Source organism: Simochromis diagramma, unplaced genomic scaffold (assembly GCF_900408965.1).
Source record: "Simochromis diagramma unplaced genomic scaffold, fSimDia1.1 OVJJ01000321.1, whole genome shotgun sequence".
Lineage (NCBI taxonomy): Eukaryota > Metazoa > Chordata > Actinopteri > Cichliformes > Cichlidae > Simochromis > Simochromis diagramma.
The window spans coordinates 12624436-12649460 of record NW_024386772.1 but is presented as its reverse complement, the minus strand read 5'-3'; the positions used below and the strand labels follow the sequence as shown (position 1 = coordinate 12649460).

The window sequence follows — 25025 nt, the reverse complement described above, 5'->3', positions numbered from 1 at the left end:
CCCCCCCCCCCCCCCACAATTTTAATTATAAGCTAGATATATTTCTACTAATGGAATTAGTTTGCTAACAGCAACAGGGATGAGTCAGTGAGTCAGTTGGGATTGTGAATCATGATTCACGAGTCAGTAAAGTGATTCTCGAGTATTGAACGATTCGTTCACGAATCGAACATCACTAATGTAAAACAGCAAATCAAATCAAATCAAATCACTTTTATTGTCACATCACATGTGCAGGTACATTGGTACAGCACATGTGAGTGAAATTCTTGTGTGCGAGCTTCACAAGCAACAGAGTTGTGCAAAATACAATAATGTAAACAAGCAAAATACAAGAATGGCTATATCTGAAACTAATAAATATATGTACAATATATAATAGTATATGCATTTCTGGATGTGTATACTAAATATTTTTCTACGTGTGTGTGTGTGTGTGTGTGTGTGTGTGTGTGTGTGTGTGTGTGTACACATATTTTACAAATTAAATAGAGTAAACAATAAATAAAATATATAAAAATATACAGAGTTGAGACATGTGCAAAACAGTGGCATTACTGTACAGTATGGAGTGCATAATGTTAAAGTTCCAGTAGTGCACGACAGTAAGCTGTATTAAAGAAAGATTGTTGTTGCTCCACGTTATCGCTTGAGCGGGAGTTTTATTCAAGAGCCCAACACAACACTCACCGTCCCTCATTTCCACTTGTGAGTTGATGGGTGTGGGTGTGTGTGTACAGCGGTGTCCGGGGTTTCTGGAGACGTCAGGCCCGCAGAGTTTCCTGCCGTTAAGCCAGCCACACCTGAAAGTGAATGAAACTCACCTGTTACTGATCAGCCTAATCTGAAGAGCTACTTAACAGACGAGCAGAGCTTCACTCGATGCTGGATCGTTGTGAGAAATCATTCAGTTCCCAGCTACTTTGTGATAGTGTTTCGAGTGGAGGGGATTGCGTGTATTAACGGCAGTGTGTTTATATCCAAAGTGTTGCGGAAACGAGTGGAGGAAGTGGAGCATGTTGTTCATAGTTACTGAAAGGAAAAGGACAACCACCATGAACACTGGAGAAGTCATGCACGGGAGCGAGCACACGAAGAGAGAAACACACGCGGAAGATTGTTGCACTTGTTGTCATTTTATTCCCTGTAAATAAACACATTGTACTCTACAGGAAGTCTTGCATTTGGGTCTTGCTTTCATAACTCTGACATACATTCCTGCTTTATGTAACTCTTTGCTTAGACTGTAATTTATTAAATGTGTTATCATTTCCAATAATCTACAGTCTCTTAACTTTTTTATTTTGGCTACTTTACTTGCCTTAAAATGTGCCTGTGGGATTATAATATTATTTTATGCCATGTTAGACCCTTAATTAAAGATTGTGAATTATTATGTAGTTTTAGTTTGCATTATTCTCCTGAATTAGAAGAAGCTGATAACTATTGCATTTGTTAAACTGATTTGCATTACATTGGACTGCTGATTTATTGTGAATGAATGATATTGTTTTATGATGCATTATACTGCTGAGTTATAAGAAATACTGTTCGCAGAAAGTCATCGCCTTATTTGTCTGATTAGAAGAGAACAGAACATACTGGAGTTTTCTGCCCCATCTCAGCAGGAGCAGATAAACAGGGAGCCAAGGTCGTAGCTTAGGCGCCGTGTGAGAGAAAGAATGTGAATGTTTAGGCTTTTATGATTAGGTGGGGGCCACTAGAGGCTATAAGAGTTTGATCAATGCTCCACCATTTTGAGATCTGATGCTGTCTGCGTACGGTGTCCATCTCCCACGCGTCTGATCATTAAAATCATCGTTTGACTTGGCCCAGCCGGACCAGTGTTGTTATTTTGGTTTTTCCTCTTGTATCCATCCCCAATATTTGAATCCGTAACATGCCCATTTCAATAATGCAAATTATTTGTCTAGCAAATACTTAAGAGTATACCTGATAACCCAGGTGATTTTGGAGAGTTGTTTATTGACATCAGAGTGTCTGGTAGCCTTCCTTGCCTTTTTATCAGCCATTGGAAAACAGCCTGATTTTAGTAAACGGCGTCGAGTGAGTTAACTGTCTTCCATGCAGTGTTTACTTTTTGCAAAGCCAGTCAACCCCCCCACCCTGCAGTCTGGCACAAAGCAAAGTGTGTTACCTGCAAGGACAGCACAGAGGAGAACCATCAACATCACAGCAAATGGAACATTTTGGGGATTTTATCTTTTTCATTTTGTTCAGTCCCACCACAATGCTGGCAGCCATTGTTTTCCTGCTTGTACTTTATCTTGTTTCTATCATTTTCATCTCTAAGGAAAAAGGAAATGAACCCCCAGGACCGAGACCTCTGCCCCTGCTTGGTAACCTGTTGCAATTAGATCTTAACAGACCCCACAAAACTCTGTGTGAGGTAAGGTAACTCTTCTCAAGATCTGAATCAAAAGAAGCCAGTTTAAACATATTACAATACCTAATGCTATGTTATGGCCCTAGCAGGGTCTCCTGTGAAATGTTAGGGGAACGTAACATGCTATTTAATTATTACTATTTTGTATGATTCTTCCAGCTTTCAAAGGAATATGGCTCTGTGTTTACTCTTTACTTTGGAACCAACAAAGTCGTGATCCTGGCTGGATATGAGACAGTCAGAGAGGCACTGGTCAACTATGCAGAGGAGTTTGGAGAGCGCAACATCTCCCCGATACTTAATGATATAAACCGAGGTCATGGTATGATTCTTTTATATTGTGGTTTATTAAGTTTAATTTCATGTTCATAAATCTGTGTTAGCCCAGGGAAATTGCAGGTTTTGTTATTTGTGATCACTAGAGATATAAGAAAACATGATCGAAACAGGCTACACAATTAACAGCATGTTTCCTCATGTTTTGCAACAGCTGACCAATATCTTGAAGTCCAGGTTTCTTCTCACCCCTGGCGTCGTTGCCCACCTCTCAATTTTAAATACACGTAGACATTGAGGGCTAGCAGGAGGGACCATGCGCTTACCTGCTGCTCTCTGGCAGGTAGCTCCATGCCCTCCTGGGTTTTAAATGCACCTTAGAACACACATGCATCAACACCACAATGAGCGGGTGGAGGGAGGTTTGGAGTCTTCTCTCACCCCCGTTCTCTGCGGCCTGCTGGAGTGGGGGGGCTAGGAGGAGGAGTTGGCCGTCCGACTGCGGTCTGGAGTGTGGGGCCTCCCTGCTGCTGCGGAGTCGGGGCGGTCTGCCTCCCCCCACCACAGAGAAAAGGGTAACACCACCTGGGTCTGGGTGCAGTTCCCCCCTCCAGGGGCAAGGGTACCTAGACCCGGTTCGTAGAGTACGCTTGGGGAGTGTGATCGTGTGTACAGCGTCTCTTTATGTCTGTCTCCACGTTGGTTGAGTGTGGAGTAATTGCATATGAGAGCATGAGGGTGGGAATGGATGTTTGTATATGTGTGTGCCTGTATGTCTGTGTCTATATGTCAGGTTGGGTGTCAGACGCCACCTCTCTGGGGACATCTCAGGCCCTCCAAGGTTTGGAGGCCTATCTCCCCCTACCACCACTTCCCCTGCCGGTGGCGGACTCCCTCAGACATCGGTGCGTCGGTGGTTCTTTGTGTCCGGGGATGGGCGTCCAGGTACACACCGGCTCACTCCTTGGCGGCCGCTTATCGGGGCCTGGACCCTGGGGCTCGCTCGGGCCACTTCGGAGGTGGGGTGCCCCCGGCCTCTCGGTCTGGGGCTCGGTCACTCAGGCACGGCTGGCTGCCGGCGAAGCTCACGGGCGCGTCACTGCAACTCCCCCTGGCTTCTGCTCCGCGGCTGCTGAGTGAGCCCTCATCTGGGACTCTCCTCAGCTCTTACTGGGACAGTGGCGCGGCTGCCCCTCTGTTGGTCTTCCTTGGTCTCTTGTGTTCTGGGGGCCTCTGGATGTCTGGAGTTTTGATCTCCTCCATACCTGCTTCATGCCCTGGAGGACGGGGCTGTGGCCCCCCCACACCCTCTAGCAGATCATTACATGAAGGAACCTTTTAAAAAAAACAAGCGCGTCCATGCTCACAGGTGTACACACGGGTGCTCACACCCACAAACTACACCCTTTTTGGCTCCTACCTCAAAGCACACTGTGTTCTGTTGATCTTATGTGCTGCACAATAATGTTTAATATTTAGTATTTACTGTCATATTCCCATATATCATTGTGATGTTGTTTATTCTATTACTCTTGTTCTCTTCTGCTTGTTTTCTTTTTTCTTTCTCAGCAGGTGATCCAGGTGATTGATATATGCATTTTTTTTCTTCTTTTTTTTTCTGCCCATTCTGTTGGTTTTTGTCTTTTGCCCTTCTCCCCCGTCCCTCTTCTCAGCTGTTTCTCTTTCCCTCTTTCTTTCTCCCAGAGGCGGAGCCAGACATTTGAAACACCCGGGGCTTAGCCCTAAAGGGTAGTATGTATGTGGGATTTTTTTTTTTTTTGGGGGGGGGGGTTTAGAAATGACTGGAAGATTAATTTGCTCTGTTTTGAGTTTTGTTCAAAAAAGAATGACTTCATATAGGGAAAAATATATATGACATGTGCAGGACACCTTAAACTAGTTTTTTAATTAAGCAGCAAGGCAGAACAAAGTCGGGGCTGTATCAAGACACGAGGACTAAACCCCAATTCAACCAGACCCAGAACTGATCCGGAATTAAAACAGGTCTACAACAGTTCAAAATCAGGACTACTGAGGACTTAACCAAGACAGAACCAGAATCAGAACTAGATGATAGTAGCACTAAAAATCATCATAGACCTGCACTACACTTATTTTTTAATTCTACCAAAGTCCAATATTTAGATTGAGAAAAGTTTATATAATTATTTAGCCTTGTTGTGCAAACAAGCCTGCATAACTTAATAAATATAGAATTTGAAAAATAGCAAACCTAAAAAGAAACACTAGGTACAAGATACATGAGGACCTATGATACGGTGATACTTTGGTAAACAACCATTTGACTAACATGTGTGTCTCACCTGCTCTTGTTCATCTCTGTTCTGTCCTCATTCTCCATCTCCCTCTCTGTTCCTCTCTCTCCCTCTCTGTTCCTCTCTCTCCCTCTCTGTTCCTCTCTCTCCCTCTTTGTGCTGACAATCATCAAATATACAGTTGAAACCACATATTTATGTACTCTTCAGATCAAAACACAAACACTTTTTTAATTGTAGCATCAAATCAGACTAAATGTTTATTTTTTTTAGATTGATAAATATAAAAAACACATTTGTTAACTTTAAGAGTAAAGAGAGAAACTGTCTGTATTTCTTAATTGCAAATGGCACCAAATTGTATTCAAATTGAGCCACACTTATGGAGCTCCACAATTCTTTTCCTGGTGTTTTGGTTGATGTCTCTTGATTTTCCCATGTCAAAGAAACAGGCTCTGTGTTTTGCCTTATATGCATCCACAGGTGTGCCACCAGTTTACTCACATGGACTCTACTAACCTATCAGAAGCTTCTTCAGCTCAGAATGGAATCGTCTGGAGTTTTCTTATTAATTAACAAACTTAGTGTATATGTACTCCTACATTTGATGAAAGTGATAAAAAATAGACAGCTCTGTCTCTCTTTATTCTGACATTTAACTAATTCAAAAGATATTTCAATATTTATCTAAAACAAAAGTTTACTCTAAATTGATGTTGTACAGTAAAAATGTTTTATGTTTTCTCCCTAAAGTGCATGTAAATATCTGGTTAGAAATATGAATATCCTGCTGTGTACTCAAATCCCTCTTGTTTTGCATAGAAATATACTGAACAACATACAAAGCATAATATATAAAATAACATTTACCTGAGTTTTTTCTTCGAAAGAACCCTCTAATGTCCATTCTTATGTTTCAGTACATAACTGAAACCGATTTAGTCGGGGAGGGTAAGAACTGAAAATATGAAATAAACACACGTAAGCTAAGACTCTCTAAAAAAATAGCATTTGTTCGGCTTTTCATTTCACCATTTGTTGATTCACTTGAAGAGCAAGTACCGTAATATTGGTCAAGTGATCAGTTTGATATCAATCTTTCGTGATGCACCGTCATATTTACATTATTTGTACAGTACGAATGATTTGCTTTGGTACCTGCTCAAACTTAAGCTCTCCTTAGTATGGCTGGCTCCGTTTCTCCAACAGCGCACACAGGTAGCAGCTGCCCCGCCCCCTCGCTCAGTCGCTTAGTGCCTGAGCTCGGATCATACCAATATCAGGGGGGATTCACGCACAGTCGTAAATTCCCACAGTGTGCACTATGTGCTTCGAATATTGTGTGTACTTTTTGTTTTATACAGTTGTCAGCCAGGCATCTAACTATGAAAAAATTACACCCCAAAAGACCCCGGGCTTCTGACAAAACAACCCGGGCTTAAGCCCAGTAAGCCACCCCCACGCTCCGCCCCTGCTTTCTCCCCTTCTTTCCCCCAGTCAAGTCTGTCCCGTATTCAGTAAGTGAAAATAAAATAAACAATAAAAGGTGAATCAAATGGACCATTACGGCAAGGCTGGGATGGTCAATTTGGTAAAGTAAATCCGTTGGGCATCTTTCTTTGCCTTTAGACAACAATTCTGATGGCAAAAGAGCCAAACGGGACAGGCAAAAAAACCCAAAACAAAACAAAAAAAACAAAACAAAACAAAAAAACAACAACACACATTAGCATGTTATATTACCAGCTAAAGTCACTTTCCCTTGCTTATCCAACTCAGAATCAGTGGTTGGTTGAGGTGGTTTGAAGCGTTATATATTTATTTTGTAATTATCTTTTTTTCTTGCTTTGTAAAAGTCGTCACTCTGCTGCCTTCAGACTTATCCATGTTTGAAATAATCAGCACATGATTGGGAAATCCTGGACTGACATATCGAGTTGATAACGACAGCAGTCATCTGACCTCTTACCCGATTGGTGATGTGAAAGAGAATTAACACAGGAAAAAACAAACAAACTTTGAAATGATAAATATGATAAAGTAGGACCTCAGCTGTGGAGCCCGAGAAGTACACGCTGAAATACAAAATTACATGAAACACATACTGTCAGTTCTTTATTTGAGTTAAGGAATGAATGCAAAATTGAGAACTCTGTCACAGAGACTACTGCTGAAACAGACAAATGTCTGCGCTACAAGCCTGATGGTTCATTTGTGCCTCTGCTGAACTGATGAATGTCAGGCTCTGGCTGCTAGGCTGGAGCAGACATGCATTATACCTTATGTTTTGTAGGAATTTTGTTTTCAAATGGAGAATCGTGGAAAGAGCTGAGACGTTTTGCCCTCGCCACCCTCAAAGACTTTGGGATGGGCAAAAGACTTACTCAGGGTAAAATCCTGGAGGAGTGTGGCTATCTGATTCAAGTGATTGAAGATCATAAAGGTATGGCAAAAGTACATGAACTGCAATTTAAATGATTTTTTTTTAAATTAGCACACCTCTAAATGTTATATTGTGCATGTCTGTTAGCCCATGTATGGATTTATTTATTTTAGATTTTTTTTTTCTTGTGTATCAATTTTACAGGAAATGCTTTTGATACAGCTCTTCCAATAAATTATGCAACAGCCAACATTATCTCCTCTATTGTGTACGGAAGCAGATTTGACTACGGTGACCCTGTATTCAAAAACATGGTGAAGCGAGCCAATCGAACCATATGTGTCTCAGGTTCTGCATCAGTCCAGGTTGGCTTTTTGACAGATTCGATGAGTTGGTGAAGTTGGCCACGATCACATACATTCATATATGGAAGTAGAAAATTCTGTGAGACTAAAATCTTATAAATTAAATTAAATTAGCAACAACAAACAGACCTCATGACCTGATGTTTACTACGTGCTTCGTATCTTAGGCTCCCATTCTACTTTTGAATACCCTAGGTCCCACAAGTAAACCAGCAGTGCTATGTGGTCCTATAAGGTCTATAAGATTAGACTGGGCCTGATTGTTCAAGACTTTGTAAGTGAAAGGATTTTAAATTCAACTTTGGATTTAACAGGAAGCCAGTGAAGACAAGCGAATATGGGAGAAATATGCTTGCAGTCAATACTCTCGCTGTAGCATTTTGGATCAACTGAAGGCTTTTTCGGGGAGTCAAGATGGCCTGATAACTGATCCATCTCATGTCTGTCTTATCTGACTTTGCTGATTGTTGTCCGGCCTCCACCTCGTGACCTGCCTGGCTGAACAGGGATCCCAGGGGCTAAAGTCCCCATCGATATGGCTCTCTGGAAGGCATACACAACTCCCTACAATAACAAGGCTCTAAACATTCAGTGAAGAAACACAGGCTAGAGCCAAAGCTGTAGCGCTGCCATTAGCAAATCTGGCTCTGTGGTGCATTGGAAATCTGACTATTTGCTTTTTCACAAGCTTTTTTTATTTTTTTTATTTTTATTTTTTATTATTGTTATTAATGCTCATTGATGCAAAGGCAGTAATTCTTAATCATGAGATACAATAAAATGTATATATGACACGATATGCACTGATAGTCATTAAGAAATTAGATGGTAAAGCTACTTGAAAATATCAGATATCTTTAGATGCACAGCAACAGTAACTTTGTTATTTTTGATTTTAATTATTTCTGTGAGGGGAATTTTAAAATAGGTCAAGTCATCGCTGCTTTCATAAAAATGAAAACCAGGATTTGGTGAAACAATGTGTAATAATAATGTGTGGACTTTAATCTTTTTTTTAATATTTAAACTATAACATGTGTCATATGACAAAGTAAAATTTATTTAATTTTATTTCTAGTAATTCAGTGTATTTACTTGGAATAAGCTTTAAGGTTTTTTCTTTCTTTTTTCTCTCCTGCAGCTTTTTAACATGTTTCCCCGGCTGTTCGGTTGGATAAAAAATCGCCAGGTGGTGTTAAAAAATGTTGAGATGAATGTCAGAGATATAAAGAATTTAATTAAGCATCTGAAAGAGACTCTGGAGCCTGGACTGTGCCGAGGGCTTGTGGACTGTTTTCTGATTCGGAAACAGAAAGAAGAAGTAAGACGATATGTGTTTTTTTTTTAAATTATGATATCATTATTTACACTTTAGGTTTGATAGCAATAAGCAATGTGAGTGTTACTTCTTTTAGGACTCCCGTGTTTTGGATACTCACTACAATGAGGAGAACTTGACATTCACAGTGAGCAACCTGTTTGCTGCTGGCACTGACACCACAGCAGCCACACTGAGATGGGGTTTGCTGTTAATGGCTAAATACCCACACATACAGGGTAAGGAACTGGACAAGACATGCAAGTCTCACCTCAAAAGAATGTGGGTGATAAGAAATACCACACTGTTAATTTGGGTTTCACCCAGGACTGTATAGGCGTTGGTTGAATAACAATGGTGTTCACCTTGGGGTGTCGGTCAGAACACACAGGACGCACAAATAAGGTTATTCCTTATTTGCTGTTATTCTTTAACACAACAGCACAGTGATGCAACCACAGGCTTACAGGGGTGGTGTACAACTCGTAGGTGGGGTCTGTGTGTATGGGCTCAATACTAAAGTAATAATGGTATTTCTGGTATAGCACAACTTTATCCTTTCAGTAGCTGCCAAAAGTTAAGGGACCTAGCTTAGGATATTCATATAGAGATCCTCCAGCTTCAAACTGCATTACCCTTCCAGGACCTGAAGCTCAGCAAAGCACCCCAAACCCATCTATTCTCTGACTGGATTGTTAAATTTATGATTGACACGACATTGACCAATCAGGTGAAAGGCAGAAAAATTGGGACAAAATTCGTACTCATAAGAAAAAAGTCACACATAGCCAGGGAACTTAAGTGTAGAGTTTAATACGCAGTTTTTTTTTTTGCTTTGTATCTGTAACCTCTACGGTGGGCCTGAGAGGCCAAACGGACTGCAACTTAAGAAAACACCAGCAACAAGAAAAACGCTGCAAAAGCACACAAAAAATAACGGAAATAGGAAAAGCGACAACGGAAATGGGGGGGGAAACAGATTTCCAAAAGCACAAGGGAAGTGTTTCTGGGGAGACAATAACCCGATGGACCAGTTGCAGGAACCAAATTATGCTAAGAATTGCGCTGGGACACACTTAAAAGAAGTGAATCAGGAACTGGTTTGAGAGTGGTATCTTGTTTGTAACTGACTTGCTGGATTTGAGTGGTGCTCTATTGGATTACGTGTCTTTCTCAAAGAGACACGACTTTAATTGTCCATTAAAAGAATACAGAAAAGTTTGCTGTGCTATCCCTTTGGCCCTAAGGCAGCTGATACGCAACACAATGCTACACTCTGAGGTCAATCCAGCGCTGCCAAACCTAAAAATTGGTAACTGCATCCTAAATGATAGTAAATGTAACAATAAATTTATCAGTGTGAATTTCAAATCTATTCTTTTCCAGGGGTTTAACTCGGGTAGATATTTGCAGGCCCTTCATGGGGACCAGTCACTCATGGAAAAGGCGTTCTCAAAATTCATTCAGTGGCCTGTCTCCCCAAAAGTAAAAGAAACTCATTTCAAGATAATTAATAATATATATCCTGTGTCTGAATTTTTAAAGAGGAGGTTTAAATTTGAGGTTAACCAGTGTGCATTTTGTGATTCAGCCTGTGAAACATTACACCATTTGTTTTTCTCATGTCCTGTGTCAGCTGCCTTTTGGTTAGAACTACACAGCTGGTTATCCCTCAAGATCAACGATATTCCCCAGTTTAGTATTTCTGATATTATTTTCTATATGGCTAAACAACATCCATCTGTCTCTACTGTGATTAACATTGTCATCCTGTTAGGTAAATACCATATACATTGTTGTAAATGGAGGAATAGAAAACCATCCTTTACATGGTTCATCAATGACTTTAAACATTATTTCATGTCACTTAAAAAACTGAAGTCAAGCAGATTTGCCACAATCTATGATGACATTTCCCATTTGCTACTGTTTTGATTATTACCTCCATTGTGTATCAACCTGTGCTCTTTTTTAATTCTTCCCCGTTAATACTGTGGATTTTTTGTCTAGCCCCCTCCCCCTATATCCTTTCTGTTAGTTTTGTTGTATTGACTGTGTTCTTTTTTTTTATCCTCCACGAGAGTTCATTTGCACTATAATGTGTTATGTTGTTTGTGACTGTATTGTTTCAATTGTTAATAAAAAAAAACAAAAAAAAACTTAGAAGTGAAGGATCTATCGGTTTTGTGAGGAAAGAAAAGATGAGAGGTAAGTGTGTTAGCCTAACTATTAGTCTGAAAATACGTCAGCAGTATTATATGAATCATGATAAAACACACCTACCATTTTTTCGGTTCCTGCAACTGGTCCGTCAAGTTGTCTCCCCAGAAACACTTCCCTTGTGTTTTTTTTGTTTTTCCTATTTTTGTTTTCTTTTTTCCTATTTTCGATGTCGTTTTTCCTATTTCCGTTGTTTTGTGTGCTTTTGCAACGTTTTTCTTATTGCTGGTGTAAGTTGCAGTCCGTTTGGCTTCTCAGGGCCACCGTTGTAACCAGACCTTAACAAAAAAATTTGTAACTGTGTAAATATTTTTTTACAAACACAAATCTTTTTTACACACACACTTACACACTTACAAAACTCAGTTCACAACTACACATTTGATTTAAAAGTACAAAATATTTATGCCCACAATTTGAGCCCATATGTGTGGTCTGTAAACAAAACATATACAGAATGCTGATTATAATGAGGATTCAATCAAGATGTCTACTCACAGTTCTTTAGAGACGCACACAACTCAATACTATGCCTAGACGTCCACTGTTGAGTCAGTTTACAAGGTGCCTCTTGCTATGTGTTAGCTTAACCTACATGCTCTGGACCATGTTCTCAATAGTTCAACTCTCTCGCCACAAGGGGGCTCTCGAACACAGTCGACAGCCTTTCCAACACACATAGTTGATATTTATATAAGGTGATAATAACACATAAATACGTATATAGAGTTCAGTGTCCTGTTGGGCTACAAGACCAATGACTTCAGTTATGGGTTTACTGACATGTCAGCATGTGATATCAGAGGGAAAAGGCAAAAAAAACCCCACCACCACTACCAGTCAGTGGTAAATAAATACACAGCATTTCATATGCAAACAATGTGCACCATAACAATATTCTGTGTATAATTTTAGGTTTGTTTGTTTTTTTACTTTACACATTTTAGCAGATCTGTTAAAACTAATGTGGACAAATTTGTTTCTTTATTTTGTCTCTGCAGAGCAGGTCCACGAGGAGCTGAGCCGGGTAGTAGGAAGCCGACAAGTTTGTGTAGATGACCGGAAAAACCTGCCGTACACTGATGCAGTCATTCACGAGACTCAGAGACTGGCGAATATTGTCCCCATGTCTGTTCCTCACCAAACTAGCCAAGATGTCACTTTCAAGGGATACTTTATCAAAAAGGTCAGCTGCTGTACCTAAATATATTTTAACATCTTGATTCACTTCTGATAACCTGAACTAGTTCTGTAGATGTACATCTACATGAGAAATCTTCTGTTTCCCACAGGGAACTATTGTGTTTCCCCTTCTCACCTCTGTCCTCTATGATGAGAGTGAATGGGAGAGCCCACACACTTTTAACCCTTCACATTTTCTGGACAAAAAGGGTCAATTTGTCAGGAGCGATGCCTTCATGCCCTTTTCTGCAGGTATGACAACTTTGTCAGGCTTTTTTGAGAAAATTCTCACTAGCACAGACATGATTCGTTTAAATGAGTGTAAACTCTTTGCATTTGCAGGTCGCAGGATGTGTCTTGGAGAAGGTCTGGCTAAGATGGAGCTCTTCCTCTTCTTCACCTCCCTCATTCAGCGCTTTCATTTCACTCCTCCACCTGGAATCACAGAGGATGAACTGGATCTCACACCAGCTGTGGGATTCACCACCCCTCCTTCATCTCATATGCTGTGTGTTGTCAGTCGCCAGTGAGAGACACATGGAACTTGACATTATAGCATTTACTTGTGACAATAGCATAAACATTGTTTTTATCATCCTAACCCAACAGGAAACAGATGTCAGCATTCTGAACAACAGACAAAGGCAGATGTCAAGGAAACTGATTTTTCTGACTACTTTTTAGTTTTACTCCCTACAGTTTCAAACAAATATCTGTATTTTCTACTTATTACGTTTTCAAAACAGGCTCATTACTTTGGCTGTTTTGCATTCGGGTAGGGCTGCTCAATTAATCGAATTTTAATCACGATTACGATCTGGGCTTTCAACGATCATTAAAAATGACTGAGCCGATTATTAGCCCCTCCCTCGTGCTTTACTATCGCGCTGCTCCGTGTGGCAAATCGAGCGCACCTCTCTGCATTTCGAACACGTGTGACAACAATTAAGAGCAGCGGTCCCCAACCTTTTTTGCGCCACGGACCGGTTTATGCCCGACAATATTTTCATAGACCGGCCTTTAAGGTGTCGCGGATAAATACAACAAAATAAAACTAGTACCAGTACCGAAAAAAAGAAAATTTATTCATAACACACGTGAAAAGACCCAGGAAAACCGAGTAAACGATAAAAACGATAACAAAATAACACTGAAAACCGATTAAAAACCCTGAAAACTATACATTTCACACCTGAGCCTCAACTCTCACGGCCCGGTACCGGTCCGAGGCCCGGGGGTTGGGGATCGCTGATTAAGAGGACCCGAGGGAAGCTCGGAAAGGTAAGCAGAAGTTATTTGGAGAGGAAAGTGACTGCCGTTGGTTGAAAAGAGAAGTAAAAAAAACTTCAGTGGTGTGGAAACATTATGGGTTTGCGGAGTCAGACGTGGATCAAGTAGACATAGTGTGTAAACTTTGCTACAGTGTCGTAGCTGCACCACAGAGCAACACTGCAAAGTTCATGAAACATAGATGTTTACATTTTTCATTTATTTTTTATATTGCAAACATTTGCACTGTTATCAGTATTTGCACACTATTTTATATTATTTTTTTGACAATCTTTAAAGTCATTATTCAATACATTGTTATTGTTAAATAAATATCGTCAAATAATCGAGATCTCAATTTCAGTGAAAATAATTGTGATTATCATTTTTGCCATAATCGAGCAGCCCTACATTCGGGGGGGAGTTATTATCTCGTCACTGCGGACCTTTGTTTGTTTATTAATCACTAGTGGATAAATTAAAAAAAAAAAAAAGACGACATGTGTCAAAGTCAGGGATTAAAAGTGATTGTTTTTTAAATGGTAAATGGCCTGCATTTGTATAGCGCTTTACTCAGTCCCTAAGGACCCCAAAGCACTTTGCACTACATTCAGTCATTCACACACACAGGCAATGGCAAGCTACGTTGTAGCCACAGCTGCCCTGGGGCGCACTGACAGAGGCGAGGCTGCCGGACACTGGCGCCACCGGGCCCTCTGACCACCACCAGTAGGTAAACATGGGGTTAGTATCTTGCCCTCCTGGCATGCAGCCAGGAGGGAACCTGGGATCGAACCACCGATCTTCTGATTAGTGGCTGGCCTGCTCTGCCACCTGAGCTACAGCCACCCTGTTTTTAAGTGTCAGTTAATTTCCAATGCAACTTTCCTCTCAGCTCAACAAACATCACAAACACACAAAGTGTTTGTGTGCAGTTTGTTTCAAAGTGTGTTGCTAGCTAAAGGTCCAGCTGCTGTATTTCACAGGGAGAGAACAGAAAGAGGGCCAACTTCACTCAGAGATGGAGAAAGATAAGAAAGACAGGACAGGAGAGGAAGAAGAGAGGTTAGATTCAAAGGTAACGACTGCTCAGCGGTATCTGATAAACTGGAAATTTAAAGCTTACATGTAAGTCCTCAGGTTTTTGAATCAGATGTTGTTTTTGTACATGTGACATTATGCTTTTTAATGTTGTGAAACACGCTGTGAAACAAACTGAGGTAGACTAACTTTATTATCTAAAGGTTGCATGAAAACCTTGCTGCAGGTTAGTGCAGGATAAACAGGTTAGTTTGTTGTACTGTGAAAAGTGAAGAACACACTGCTCTTTAGGAACAGTGTGTGACTGGTGCACAGTGGCTGTGGTTTCATGGTCACAGTTGGGCTACATCAAGCGTAAGAGTCATCTGAATTTTAGCTGATGATGCTGAGATCCATTCACCGAATTCCACCTTCCAACTTTATACCATCTGAAAAAAGCCAGGATAAACAGTGTACTGTCAGTGTAGAGGAAATCAGCCAGGACAACTTATGACACATCTGCTGACATCTGGTTGAATTCAGTTGTGCACATCCACAAAGAGCAGCTATCACAGCCTGTACACATAGACAATCTCACTGTGCCACTGTGCACCAATTATTGTTGTCACAGTCCTGGGTCAGTGATCCAGTGTTTTGTTTTCTGAATTATTAATAGTCTTTGATTTCATTGTTATTTAGTTTCTTGTCTCTTGATGTCTGTCTATGTGCTTCCCCTGTGTTCCTTGTTTCACATCTGATCGAGTTGTTTTCATGTCTGTGTTTTTCCTGGTTTCAGTGTCAAGTCTGTGCCTGTTTCCTGTTTGTTGTTTCACTTTTACAGTCTCGTGTGCTATGTTAGTGTTTTCAGTTTTATTTCCCCGGTCTCGTTGTGTGTGATTTCTCCTCCTCCTCTGTCTCATTCCCTCATTATCCCTCTGTGTATTTAAACCCTTTGTCGTCCTGTTTGTTGCCGGATTGTCTGCAAACTGCATTTCCCATGTTGCAGGGCTTTAGTGTCCTTATTCTTTTTTTTTTTTTTAGGTTTCTCCCAGTTTAGGTTTTGCTAGCTTACTCATTGCCACCCTTTGCTTTTGTTTGTATTCTGCTCTGCCGTAATAAAGGCTTACTCTCAATTCAAGTCCGTTATCAGTGACTGCATTTGGGTCCAATCTTTCTCCACTCCTCACCATCTGCCACAGCAGACATGCCAATTGTGAGTTATGATTGTTTTCCACACACTGAGGTATTGCAACCAATTTTAGGGTTCTCCAACCTACTGAATCTCACATTAACCCCCCACTGCACACATTTTCCTGTTTAGAAAAACAATCTAGGTAAGAGAAAATATTTTTCTATAATTGGACTAAAAAAATGTTAAAGTTTTCCATCTACTGATATTATTTTGTCATTATGTTAATATAGCAGAAGGTTCAGTCAGCTTTGGACAGAAATAGAAAAATCCTCCAAAGAGCTATTTTTACTTTCATTGAGTACATTTCAGAGCCTGTATTTGTTTGTTTGTTTGTTTGTTTGTTTTTTTTAAATTTTACTTGAGTAAAGAAGTTGAATCAGTAATTCAGTTTTTACTGGAGTGTTTTTTTTTGTTTTTTTTTAGCAGTAGTATTTCTACTTAAGAACAAAATTCTGTACTTTTACCACCTCTACAAGGGAACCCTTTATTTCAGTCACTTCTAGCAAGTAAAAGGAGATTATAATACACAGAATGAGTTGTCATTCAAAATTTTCATCACCAACCAGAACTTTGTTTCAATGAATGCTTTTTTACTAAGTGATTAACACGGCAAAATGTATTTGTGCATCATGTCACTGTTTTTGTTTTTCACTGTTATTTTAAGAGAGTAATTTGGTAGAGGTTTATTCTTTCAATTGCAACAAACTAAAGTCTTTAGATTTTCAGTGTGGTTTTTGCATGCGGTTAAACATATCATGAATATACAGAAGATACACTTTAACCAAAAGAGTGCAGATATTACAAAAGGCATGTAAAAATACAGCATGTTGGATCAAGCTTTAGATCATATAGGTATTCTTAGATTGTACTCTTATTTATATAATCTTTAAATCTTCTTAGCCAGCTATTTTAGAGCAACAACCAAAGTTGTGGAGGAAACTGAGCTCTATAATGAACACTCACAGTCCAAGCCATTAAGGTTCAGATTTAGGGTTGATAAGCCCAAAAGAATTTGAATTTGTGTTTAAAAAAAAAAAAAAAAAAAGTAATCAGCTCAGTATATTGTCATGGTCTGCAGTCCCTGCCTGACGACCTGCCGTGGCCATGAATGTGTTTGCTCACTGTTGTGTAATCTATGTTTATGTACATCATGCGCCACTAGGCGGCAGTACTTACCCACTAAACAGGAAATTGGTGGCATGTAAAATAGTGATGGTAAATTTGATTCTTTTTACTGAATCGAGTGTTAATGAGTCACTCACCAAAGTGAATCGCATTTTTTGAGTCATTTGATTCACTGAGTCTGTTGACCAGAGAGTGCAAAAATTTTACATTTTCACTCAAACTTAATTTGTTTCCCTTTTCATGTAAATCCCACTGCTAAGATGAATGATTAAAAAAAACAACAACAACTATTTTATAGAGAAAAAAAGAGCAAAAACATTTCTAAAATTAAGCAATTTCCTATCAAAATTGCTTAATAAACATTTATTTTGTTTATTTGTATTTTATTAGTATTTTCCTTAACTGTGTCAAATATATATTTTCTCATCTAAATGTCCACTGCGCTGTGAGCCAGGGGGCGGTAATGCGCCTTAACATTGGTTACCAACCAAGAAGAAGAAGAAGCTGTGAGCCAGGAGGGAGGGGGTGAGTGAGTGATTCGTTCGCTCGCTCTATGATTCAGCACAGGAGGGAGGGGGTGAGTGAGTGAGTGATTCGTTCGCTCGCTCTTTGATTCAGCACACGAGGGAGGGGGTGAGCGAGTCCTGAGTGATTCGCTCATGCTTATGATTGAGCACAGGAAGGGAGGGGGTGAGTAGCTCAAATGTGTTGTTAGCATGTTAGCAGCGCGATGCTACTCTGAACCGAGGAGCTATTTCAAATTCAAATTTATTTGTCACGTACACAGTCATACACAGTACGATATGTATATACGATATATACGATACGATATATATACGATATATATACGATATTTTCTTGATGTGAGCTTCTACTCAGGGTTTTTTCTTCCAGTTCAGAGCAGAAATGCTTTTGTTACGAAACTGGCTGTTGTTTCCCCCCCACAAGTTTAATTATAAGCTAGATATATTTCTACTAATGGAATTAGTTTGCTAACAGCAACAGGGATGAGTCAGTGAGTCAGTTGGGCTGGTGAATCATGATTCACGAGTCAGTAAAGTGATTCTCGATTATTGAACGATTCGTTCACGAATCGAACATCACTAATGTAAAACAGCACGACAGTAAGATGTATTAAAGAAAGATTGTTGTTGCTCCACGTTATCACTTGAGCGGGAGTTTTATTCAAGAGCCCAACACAACACTCACCGTCCCTCATTTCCACTTGTGAGTTGATGGGTGTGTGTGTGTGTGTACAGCGGTGTCCGGGGTTTCTGGAGACGTCAGGCCCGCAGAGTTTCCTGCCGTTAAGCCAGCCACACCTGAAAGTGAATGAAACTCACCTGTTACTGATCAGCCTAATCTGAAGAGCTACTTAACAGACGAGCAGAGCTTCACTCGATGCTGGATCGTTGTGAGAAATCATTCAGTTCCCAGCTACTTTGTGATAGTGTTTCGAGTGGAGGGGATTGCGTGTATTAACGGCAGTGTGTTTATATCCAAAGTGTTGCGGAAACGAGTGGAGGAAGTGGAGCATGTTGTTCATAGTTACTGAAAGGAAAAGGACAACCACCACGAACACTGGAGTAGTCATGCACGGGAGCGAGCACACGAAGAGAGAAACACACGCGGAAGATTGTTGCACTTGTTGTCATTTTATTCCCTGTAAATAAACACATTGTACTCTACAGGAAGTCTTGCATTTGGGTCTTGCTTTCATAACCCTGACATACATTCCTGCTTTGTGTAACTCTTTGCTTAGACTGTAATTTATTAAATGTGTTATCATTTCCAATAATCTACAGTCTCTTAACTTTTTTATTTTGGCTACTTTACTTATACTTGCCTTAAAATGTGCCTGTGGGATTATAATATTATTTTATGCCATGTTATACCCTTAATTAAAGATTGTGAATTATTATGTAGTTTTAGTTTGCATTATTCTCCTGAATTAGAAGAAGGTGATAACTATTGCATTTGTTAAACTGATTTGCATTACATTAGACTGCTGATTTATTGTGAATGAATGATATTGTTTTATGATGCATTATACTGCTGAGTTATAAGAAATACTGTTCGCAGAAAGTCATCGCCTTATTTGTCTGATTAGAAGAGAACAGAACATACTGGAGTTTTCTGCCCCATCTCAGCAGGAGCAGATAAACAGGGAGCCAAGGTCGTAGCTTAGGCGCCGTGTGAGAGAAAGAATGTGAATGTTTAGGCTTTTATGATTAGGTGGGGGCCACTAGAGGCTATAAGAGTTTGATCAATGCTCCACCATTTTGAGATCTGATGCTGTCTGCGTACGGTGTCCATCTCCCACGCGTGCTCATTAAAATCATCGTTTGACTTGACCCGGCCGGACCAGTGTTGTTATTTTGGTTTTTCCTCTTGTATCCATCCCCAATATTTGAATCCGTAACATGCCCATTTCAATAATGCAAATTATTTGTTTAGCAAATACTTAAGAGTATACCCGATAACCCAGGTGATTTTGGAGAGTTGTTTATTGACATCAGAGTGTCTGGTAGCCTTCCTGGCCTTTTTATCAGCCATTGGAAAACAGCTTGATTTTAGTAAACGGCGTCGAGTGAGTTAACTGTCTTCCATGCAGTGTTTACTTTTTGCAAAGCCAGTCAACCCCCCCACCCTGCAGTCTGGCACAAAGCAAAGTGTGTTACCTGCAAGGACAGCACAGAGGAGAACCATCAACATCAGAGCAAATGGAACATTTTGGGGATTTTATCTTTTTCATTTTGTTCAGTCCCACCACAATGCTGGCAGCCGTTGTTTTCCTGCTTGTACTTTATCTTGTTTCTATCATTTTCATCTCTAAGGAAAAAAGAAATGAACCCCCAGGACCGAGACCTCTGCCCCTGCTTGGTAATCTGTTGCAATTAGATCTTAACAGACCCCACAAAACTCTGTGTGAGGTAAGGTAACTCTTCTCAAGATCTGAATCAAAAGAAGCCAGTTTAAACATATTACAATACCTAATGCTATGTTATGGCCCTAGCAGGGTCTCCTGTGAAATGTTAGGGGAACGTAACATGCTATTTAATTATTATTATTTTGAATGATTCTTCCAGCTTTCAAAGGAATATGGCTCTGTATTTACTCTTTACTTTGGAACCAACAAAGTCGTGGTCCTGGCTGGATATGAGACAGTCAGAGAGGCACTGGTCAACTATGCAGAGGAGTTTGGAGAGCGCAACATCTCCCCGATACTTAATGATATAAACCGAGGTCATGGTATGATTCTTTTATATTGTGGTTTATTAAGTTTAATTTCATGTTCATAAATCTGTGTTAGCCCAGGGAAATTGCAGGTTTTGTTATTTGTGATCACTAGAGATATAAGGAAACATGATCGAAACAGGCTACACAATTAACAGCATGTTTCCTCATGTTTTGCAACAGCTGACCAATATCTTGAAGTCCAGGTTTCTTTTCAATCAGAAAAATAATATTTCAAAATAATATTTTAAAGGTTTAGTGGTGCATATTCCTTTGTTCTTGATGTCTGCCATGAGAGTAAGTTCTGCTGTTTGTGACAACATTGTGTTGTACTTTGAGTTCAGTTGATAGTTGGCTTTATAATAACATTTCACCAATGACACAGATGGAAACGCCAGATCAAAAGTGATAAAATGACTCTGAAATAAAAAAATTAAAGACCCGTAGAATTATGGTTGAAAACCTTAAAAACAGATGATTTTCTTTTTGAAGAAATGCTGATTTTATTTTATTTTTTTGCTCTGATCTTTGCTGTTTTGCTTGGTTAAGATCAGATTGAGCAACAGCCCCCTTCACTCTCACTGACCTGACAGATCGCTCAACAGCAAATCCCTTTATCAATGTTTTACTTTGTGGATTTTACATTTAACACACATGAGCATGTTATATTACCAGCTAAAGTCACTTTCCCTTGCTTATCCAACTCAGAATCAGTGGTTGGTTGAGGTGGTTTGAAGTGTTATATATTTATTTTGTAATTATCTTTTTTTCTTGCTTTGTAAAAGTCGTCACTCTGCTGCCTTCAGACTTATCCATGTTTGAAATAATCAGCACATGGTTGGGAAATCCTGGACTGACATATCGAGTTGATAACGACAGCAGTCATCTGACCTCTTACCCGATTGGTGATGTGAAAGAGAATTAACACAGGAAAAAAACAAACAAACTTTGAAATGATAAATATGATAAAGTAGGACCTCAGCTGTGGAGCCCGAGAAGTACACGCTGAAATACAAAATTACATGAAACACATACTGTCAGTTCTTTATTTGAGTTAAGGCATGAATGCAAAATTGAGAACTCTGTCACAGAGACTACTGCTGAAACAGACAAAGGTCTGCGCTACAAGCCTGATTGTTCATTTGTGCCTCTGCTGAACTGATGAATGTCAGGCTCTGGCTGCTAGGCTGGAGCAGACATGCATTATACCTTATGTTTTGTAGGAATTTTGTTTTCAAATGGAGAATCGTGGAAAGAGCTGAGACGTTTTGCCCTCACCACCCTCAAAAACTTTGGGATGGGCAAAAGACTTTCTCAGGATAAAATCCTGGAGGAGTGTGGTTATCTGATTCAAGTGATTGAAGAGCATAAAGGTATGGCGATAGTGTGTGTACATGTAAGTGATGACATTGTGTGCTGAAGCAGTTTTGAACCATGAACTTCAACTTAAAGGATTTTTAAAAAAAATTAGCACACCTCTAAATTTTGTGCATTTCTGTTAGCCCGTGTATTAATTAATTCATTTTAGATTTTTTTCCCCCCCCTTGTGTGTCAATTTACAGGAAATGCTTTTGATACAGCTCTTCCAATAACTTACGCAACAGCCAACATTATCTCCTCTATTGTGTACGGAAGCAGATTTGACTACGGTGACCCTGTATTCAAGAACATGGTGAAGCGAGCCAATCAAACCATATGTGTCTCAGGTTCTGCATCAGTCCAGGTTGGCTTTTTGACTTGACGCTGTTTTTAAAATAAATTACACAAAAGATTTAAATCCACTAATATTACCACTGTGCACAGGATCGAGGTATAAATTGATACTGTTACAGCTTTAACAGCAATCAGCATCCGTTTTCATGCTGATTCAGATTTGATGACAATCACATACATTCATATATGGAAGTAGAACATCCTGTGAGACTATAAAATCTTATAAAAGCAGCTTAAATTAGCAACAACAAACAGGCCTCATGACCTGATGTCTACTACACGTATAAGGCTGCCAGGCACCAGCCGCTCCCACCTGACGACGGGCACCGGAACAGTCAGGACCTCCTCCACTTCCACGCCTTCGGGGAACGCTAGTGGGGGTGGCGGCGGTGGTGGCCGGGACCAGATCCCAGCTGCCAGGTTCTCAATCCATCCTACGCTCGATTCGATCCTGCAGTTCTTCCCGCTGCTCCCGCTGTTTGGCCATGTGCTCGGCCACCATTTGGGCCAGCTCCTTCCCTTGCTGGCCCCCAACACCAGTCCTGGGTCTGCCGTGTCCCCCCCCCCCCCCCATGGGTTTCAGAACCACTGTAAATGAACCAAAGCAGAGCTGACGTTATTTTTATGCTTTTTAAACTCTCACGGTTGCTGTTCTACACACTGGCTGCCCCGCAGACCACACCCCGCCACAACAGGATAGAGCCAAAGCTGTAGCGCTGCCGTTAGCAAATGTGGCTCTGTGGTGCATTGGAAATCTGACTGTTTGCTTTTTCACAATCTTTTTTCTTCTTATTTTATAAATTTGTTTGTTGCTCATTGAGCCAAAGAGAGTAATTCTTAATCATGAGATACAATAAAATGTATATATGACACAATATGCACTCACAGTCATTAAGAGAATACGTGGTAACGCTACCTGAAAATATTAGATATCTTTAGATGCACAGCAACAGTAACTTTGTTAATTGTGATTTCAATGATTTCTGTGAGAGAAATTCTGAAATAAGTTAAGTCATTGGTGCTTTCACAAAAATGAAAACCAGGATTTAGTGAAAAATTGTGTAATAATACTATATTGACATTTTTAAGTATGTAAACTGTGTCATATGACAAAGTAAAGTGTATTTAATTTTATTTCTGATAATTACGTGTATTTACTTGGAATAAGCTTTGTTTTACTGTTTTGTCCACAGCTTTTTAACATGTTTCCCCGGCTGTTCGGTTGGATAAAAAATCGCCAGGTGGTGTTAAAAAATGTTGAGATGGCTGTCACAGATATAAAGAATTTAATTAAGCATCTGAAAGAGACTCTGGAGCCTGGACTGTGCCGAGGGCTTGTGGACTGTTTTCTGATTCGGAAACAGAAAGAAGAAGTAAGACGATATGTGTTTTTTTTAATTATGATATCATTATTTACACTTTAGGTTTGATAGCAATAAGCAATGTGAGTGTTACTTCTTTTAGGACTCCTGTGTTTTGGATACTCACTACAATGAGGAGAACTTGATAGTCACAGTAAACAACCTGTTTGCTGCTGGCACTGACACCACAGCAGCCACACTGAGATGGGGTTTGCTGTTAATGGCTAAATACCCACACATACAGGGTAAGGAACTGGACAAGACATGCAAGTCTCACCATAAAGGGATGTGCATGATTAGAAATACTACATGGTGCATTATGTATGGTAATAACACATAAATAGAGTTCAGTGTCCTGTTGGGGTACAAGACCAAGGACTTCAGTTATGGGCTTACTGACATTTCAGCATGCGATATCAGAGAGTTAAGGCAAAAAAATTAGGAGTTTTGTCTTTGTTACTACCAGTCAGTGGTAAATAAATACACATGTCAGATGCAAACATGTGCACCATAACAATATTCTGTGTATATTTTGGATTTTATTTTATTTTATTTTTCACATTTTAGCAGATCTGTTAAAACTAATGTGGACAAATTTGTTTCTTTATTTTGTCTCTGCAGAGCAGGTCCACGAGGAGCTGAGCCGGGTAGTAGGAAGCCAACAAGTTTGTGTAGATGACCGGAAAAACCTGCCGTACACTGATGCAGTCATTCACGAGACTCAGAGACTGGCGAATATTGCTCCCATGTCTGTTCCTCACCAAACTAGCCAAGATGTCACTTTCAAGGAATACTTTATCAAAAAGGTCAGCTGCTGTACCTAAATATATTTTAACATCTTGATTCACTTCTGATAACCTGAACTAGTTCTGTAGATGTACATCTACATGAGAAATCTTCTGTTTCCCACAGGGAACTATTGTGTTTCCCCTTCTCACCTCTGTCCTGTATGATGAGAGTGAATGGGAGAGCCCACACACTTTTAACCCTTCACATTTTCTGGACAAAAAGGGTCAATTTGTCAGGAGAGATGCCTTCATGCCCTTTTCTGCAGGTATGACAACTTTGATAAAATGTACACTTCCACAGACGTGATTGGATTTAAATGAGTGTAAACTGCTCTTGCAGGTCGCAGGATGTGTCTCGGAGAAGGTCTGGCTAAGATGGAGCTCTTCCTCTTCTTCACCTCCCTCATTCAGCGCTTTCGTTTCACTCCTCCACCTGGAATCACAGAGGATGAACTGGATCTCACACCAGCTTTGGGATTCACCACCCCTCCTTCATCTCATATGCTGTGTGCTGTCAGTCGCCAGTGAGAGACACATGGAACTTGACATTATAGCATTTACTTGTGACAATAGCATAAGCAATAGCATCAAACAAATGTCAGCATTCTGTCAGCAGGCAAAGGCAGATGTCAAGGGAACAGATTTTTCTGACTACTTTTTAGTTTTACTCCCTACAGTTTCAAGCAAATATCTGTACTTTCTACTTATTACGTTTTCAAAACAGGCTCATTACTTTGGCTATAATGCATTTGGGGGGAGTCATTATCTCGTTATTATCTTGTCACTGTGGATCTCCCAGCCCATTGTTCCTTCACTGGGCTGGTTTCAGTCATTATGCAAATGTACTGTTAATAAGATTGGGGAAACCTGCAGTCAGCTGACACTGAAGAAGT

At 40.1% G+C, this 25025-nt stretch overlaps 2 protein-coding genes across 3 annotated transcripts in view; both read left to right on the top strand.

Moving 5' to 3' along the window:
- The window catches only part of LOC120745102 (cytochrome P450 2K1-like), a 24122-nt gene extending 10915 nt beyond the window's left edge, over positions 1-13207 (top strand). Inside the window, exons 7-14 of the mRNA XM_040049756.1 lie at positions 2242-2410; positions 2567-2729; positions 7253-7402; positions 7547-7707; positions 8849-9028; positions 9123-9264; positions 12247-12431; positions 12538-13207. Of these exons, the coding sequence (XP_039905690.1) occupies positions 2242-2410; positions 2567-2729; positions 7253-7402; positions 7547-7707; positions 8849-9028; positions 9123-9264; positions 12247-12431; positions 12538-12957 (1570 nt within the window). The 3' untranslated portion in view covers positions 12958-13207. The remainder of the gene's footprint in view (positions 1-2241; positions 2411-2566; positions 2730-7252; positions 7403-7546; positions 7708-8848; positions 9029-9122; positions 9265-12246; positions 12432-12537) is intronic.
- LOC120745065 (cytochrome P450 2K1-like) lies at positions 2680-25025 on the top strand. Of its 2 annotated transcripts, XM_040049713.1 has the most exons (9): positions 19366-19966; positions 20123-20285; positions 21494-21643; positions 21833-21993; positions 23177-23356; positions 23448-23589; positions 23966-24150; positions 24257-24398; positions 24473-25025. In XM_040049713.1, the coding sequence occupies exons 1-9, from the start codon at positions 19757-19759 to the stop codon at positions 24658-24660; spliced, it is 1521 nt and encodes a 506-aa protein (XP_039905647.1). In that variant the 5' UTR covers positions 19366-19756; the 3' UTR covers positions 24661-25025. The 2 variants fall into 2 exon arrangements, with proteins under 2 accessions (XP_039905655.1, XP_039905647.1); XM_040049721.1 differs by lacking the exons at positions 19366-19966; positions 20123-20285 and adding an exon at positions 2680-2920 and having other exon boundaries at positions 20477-21643.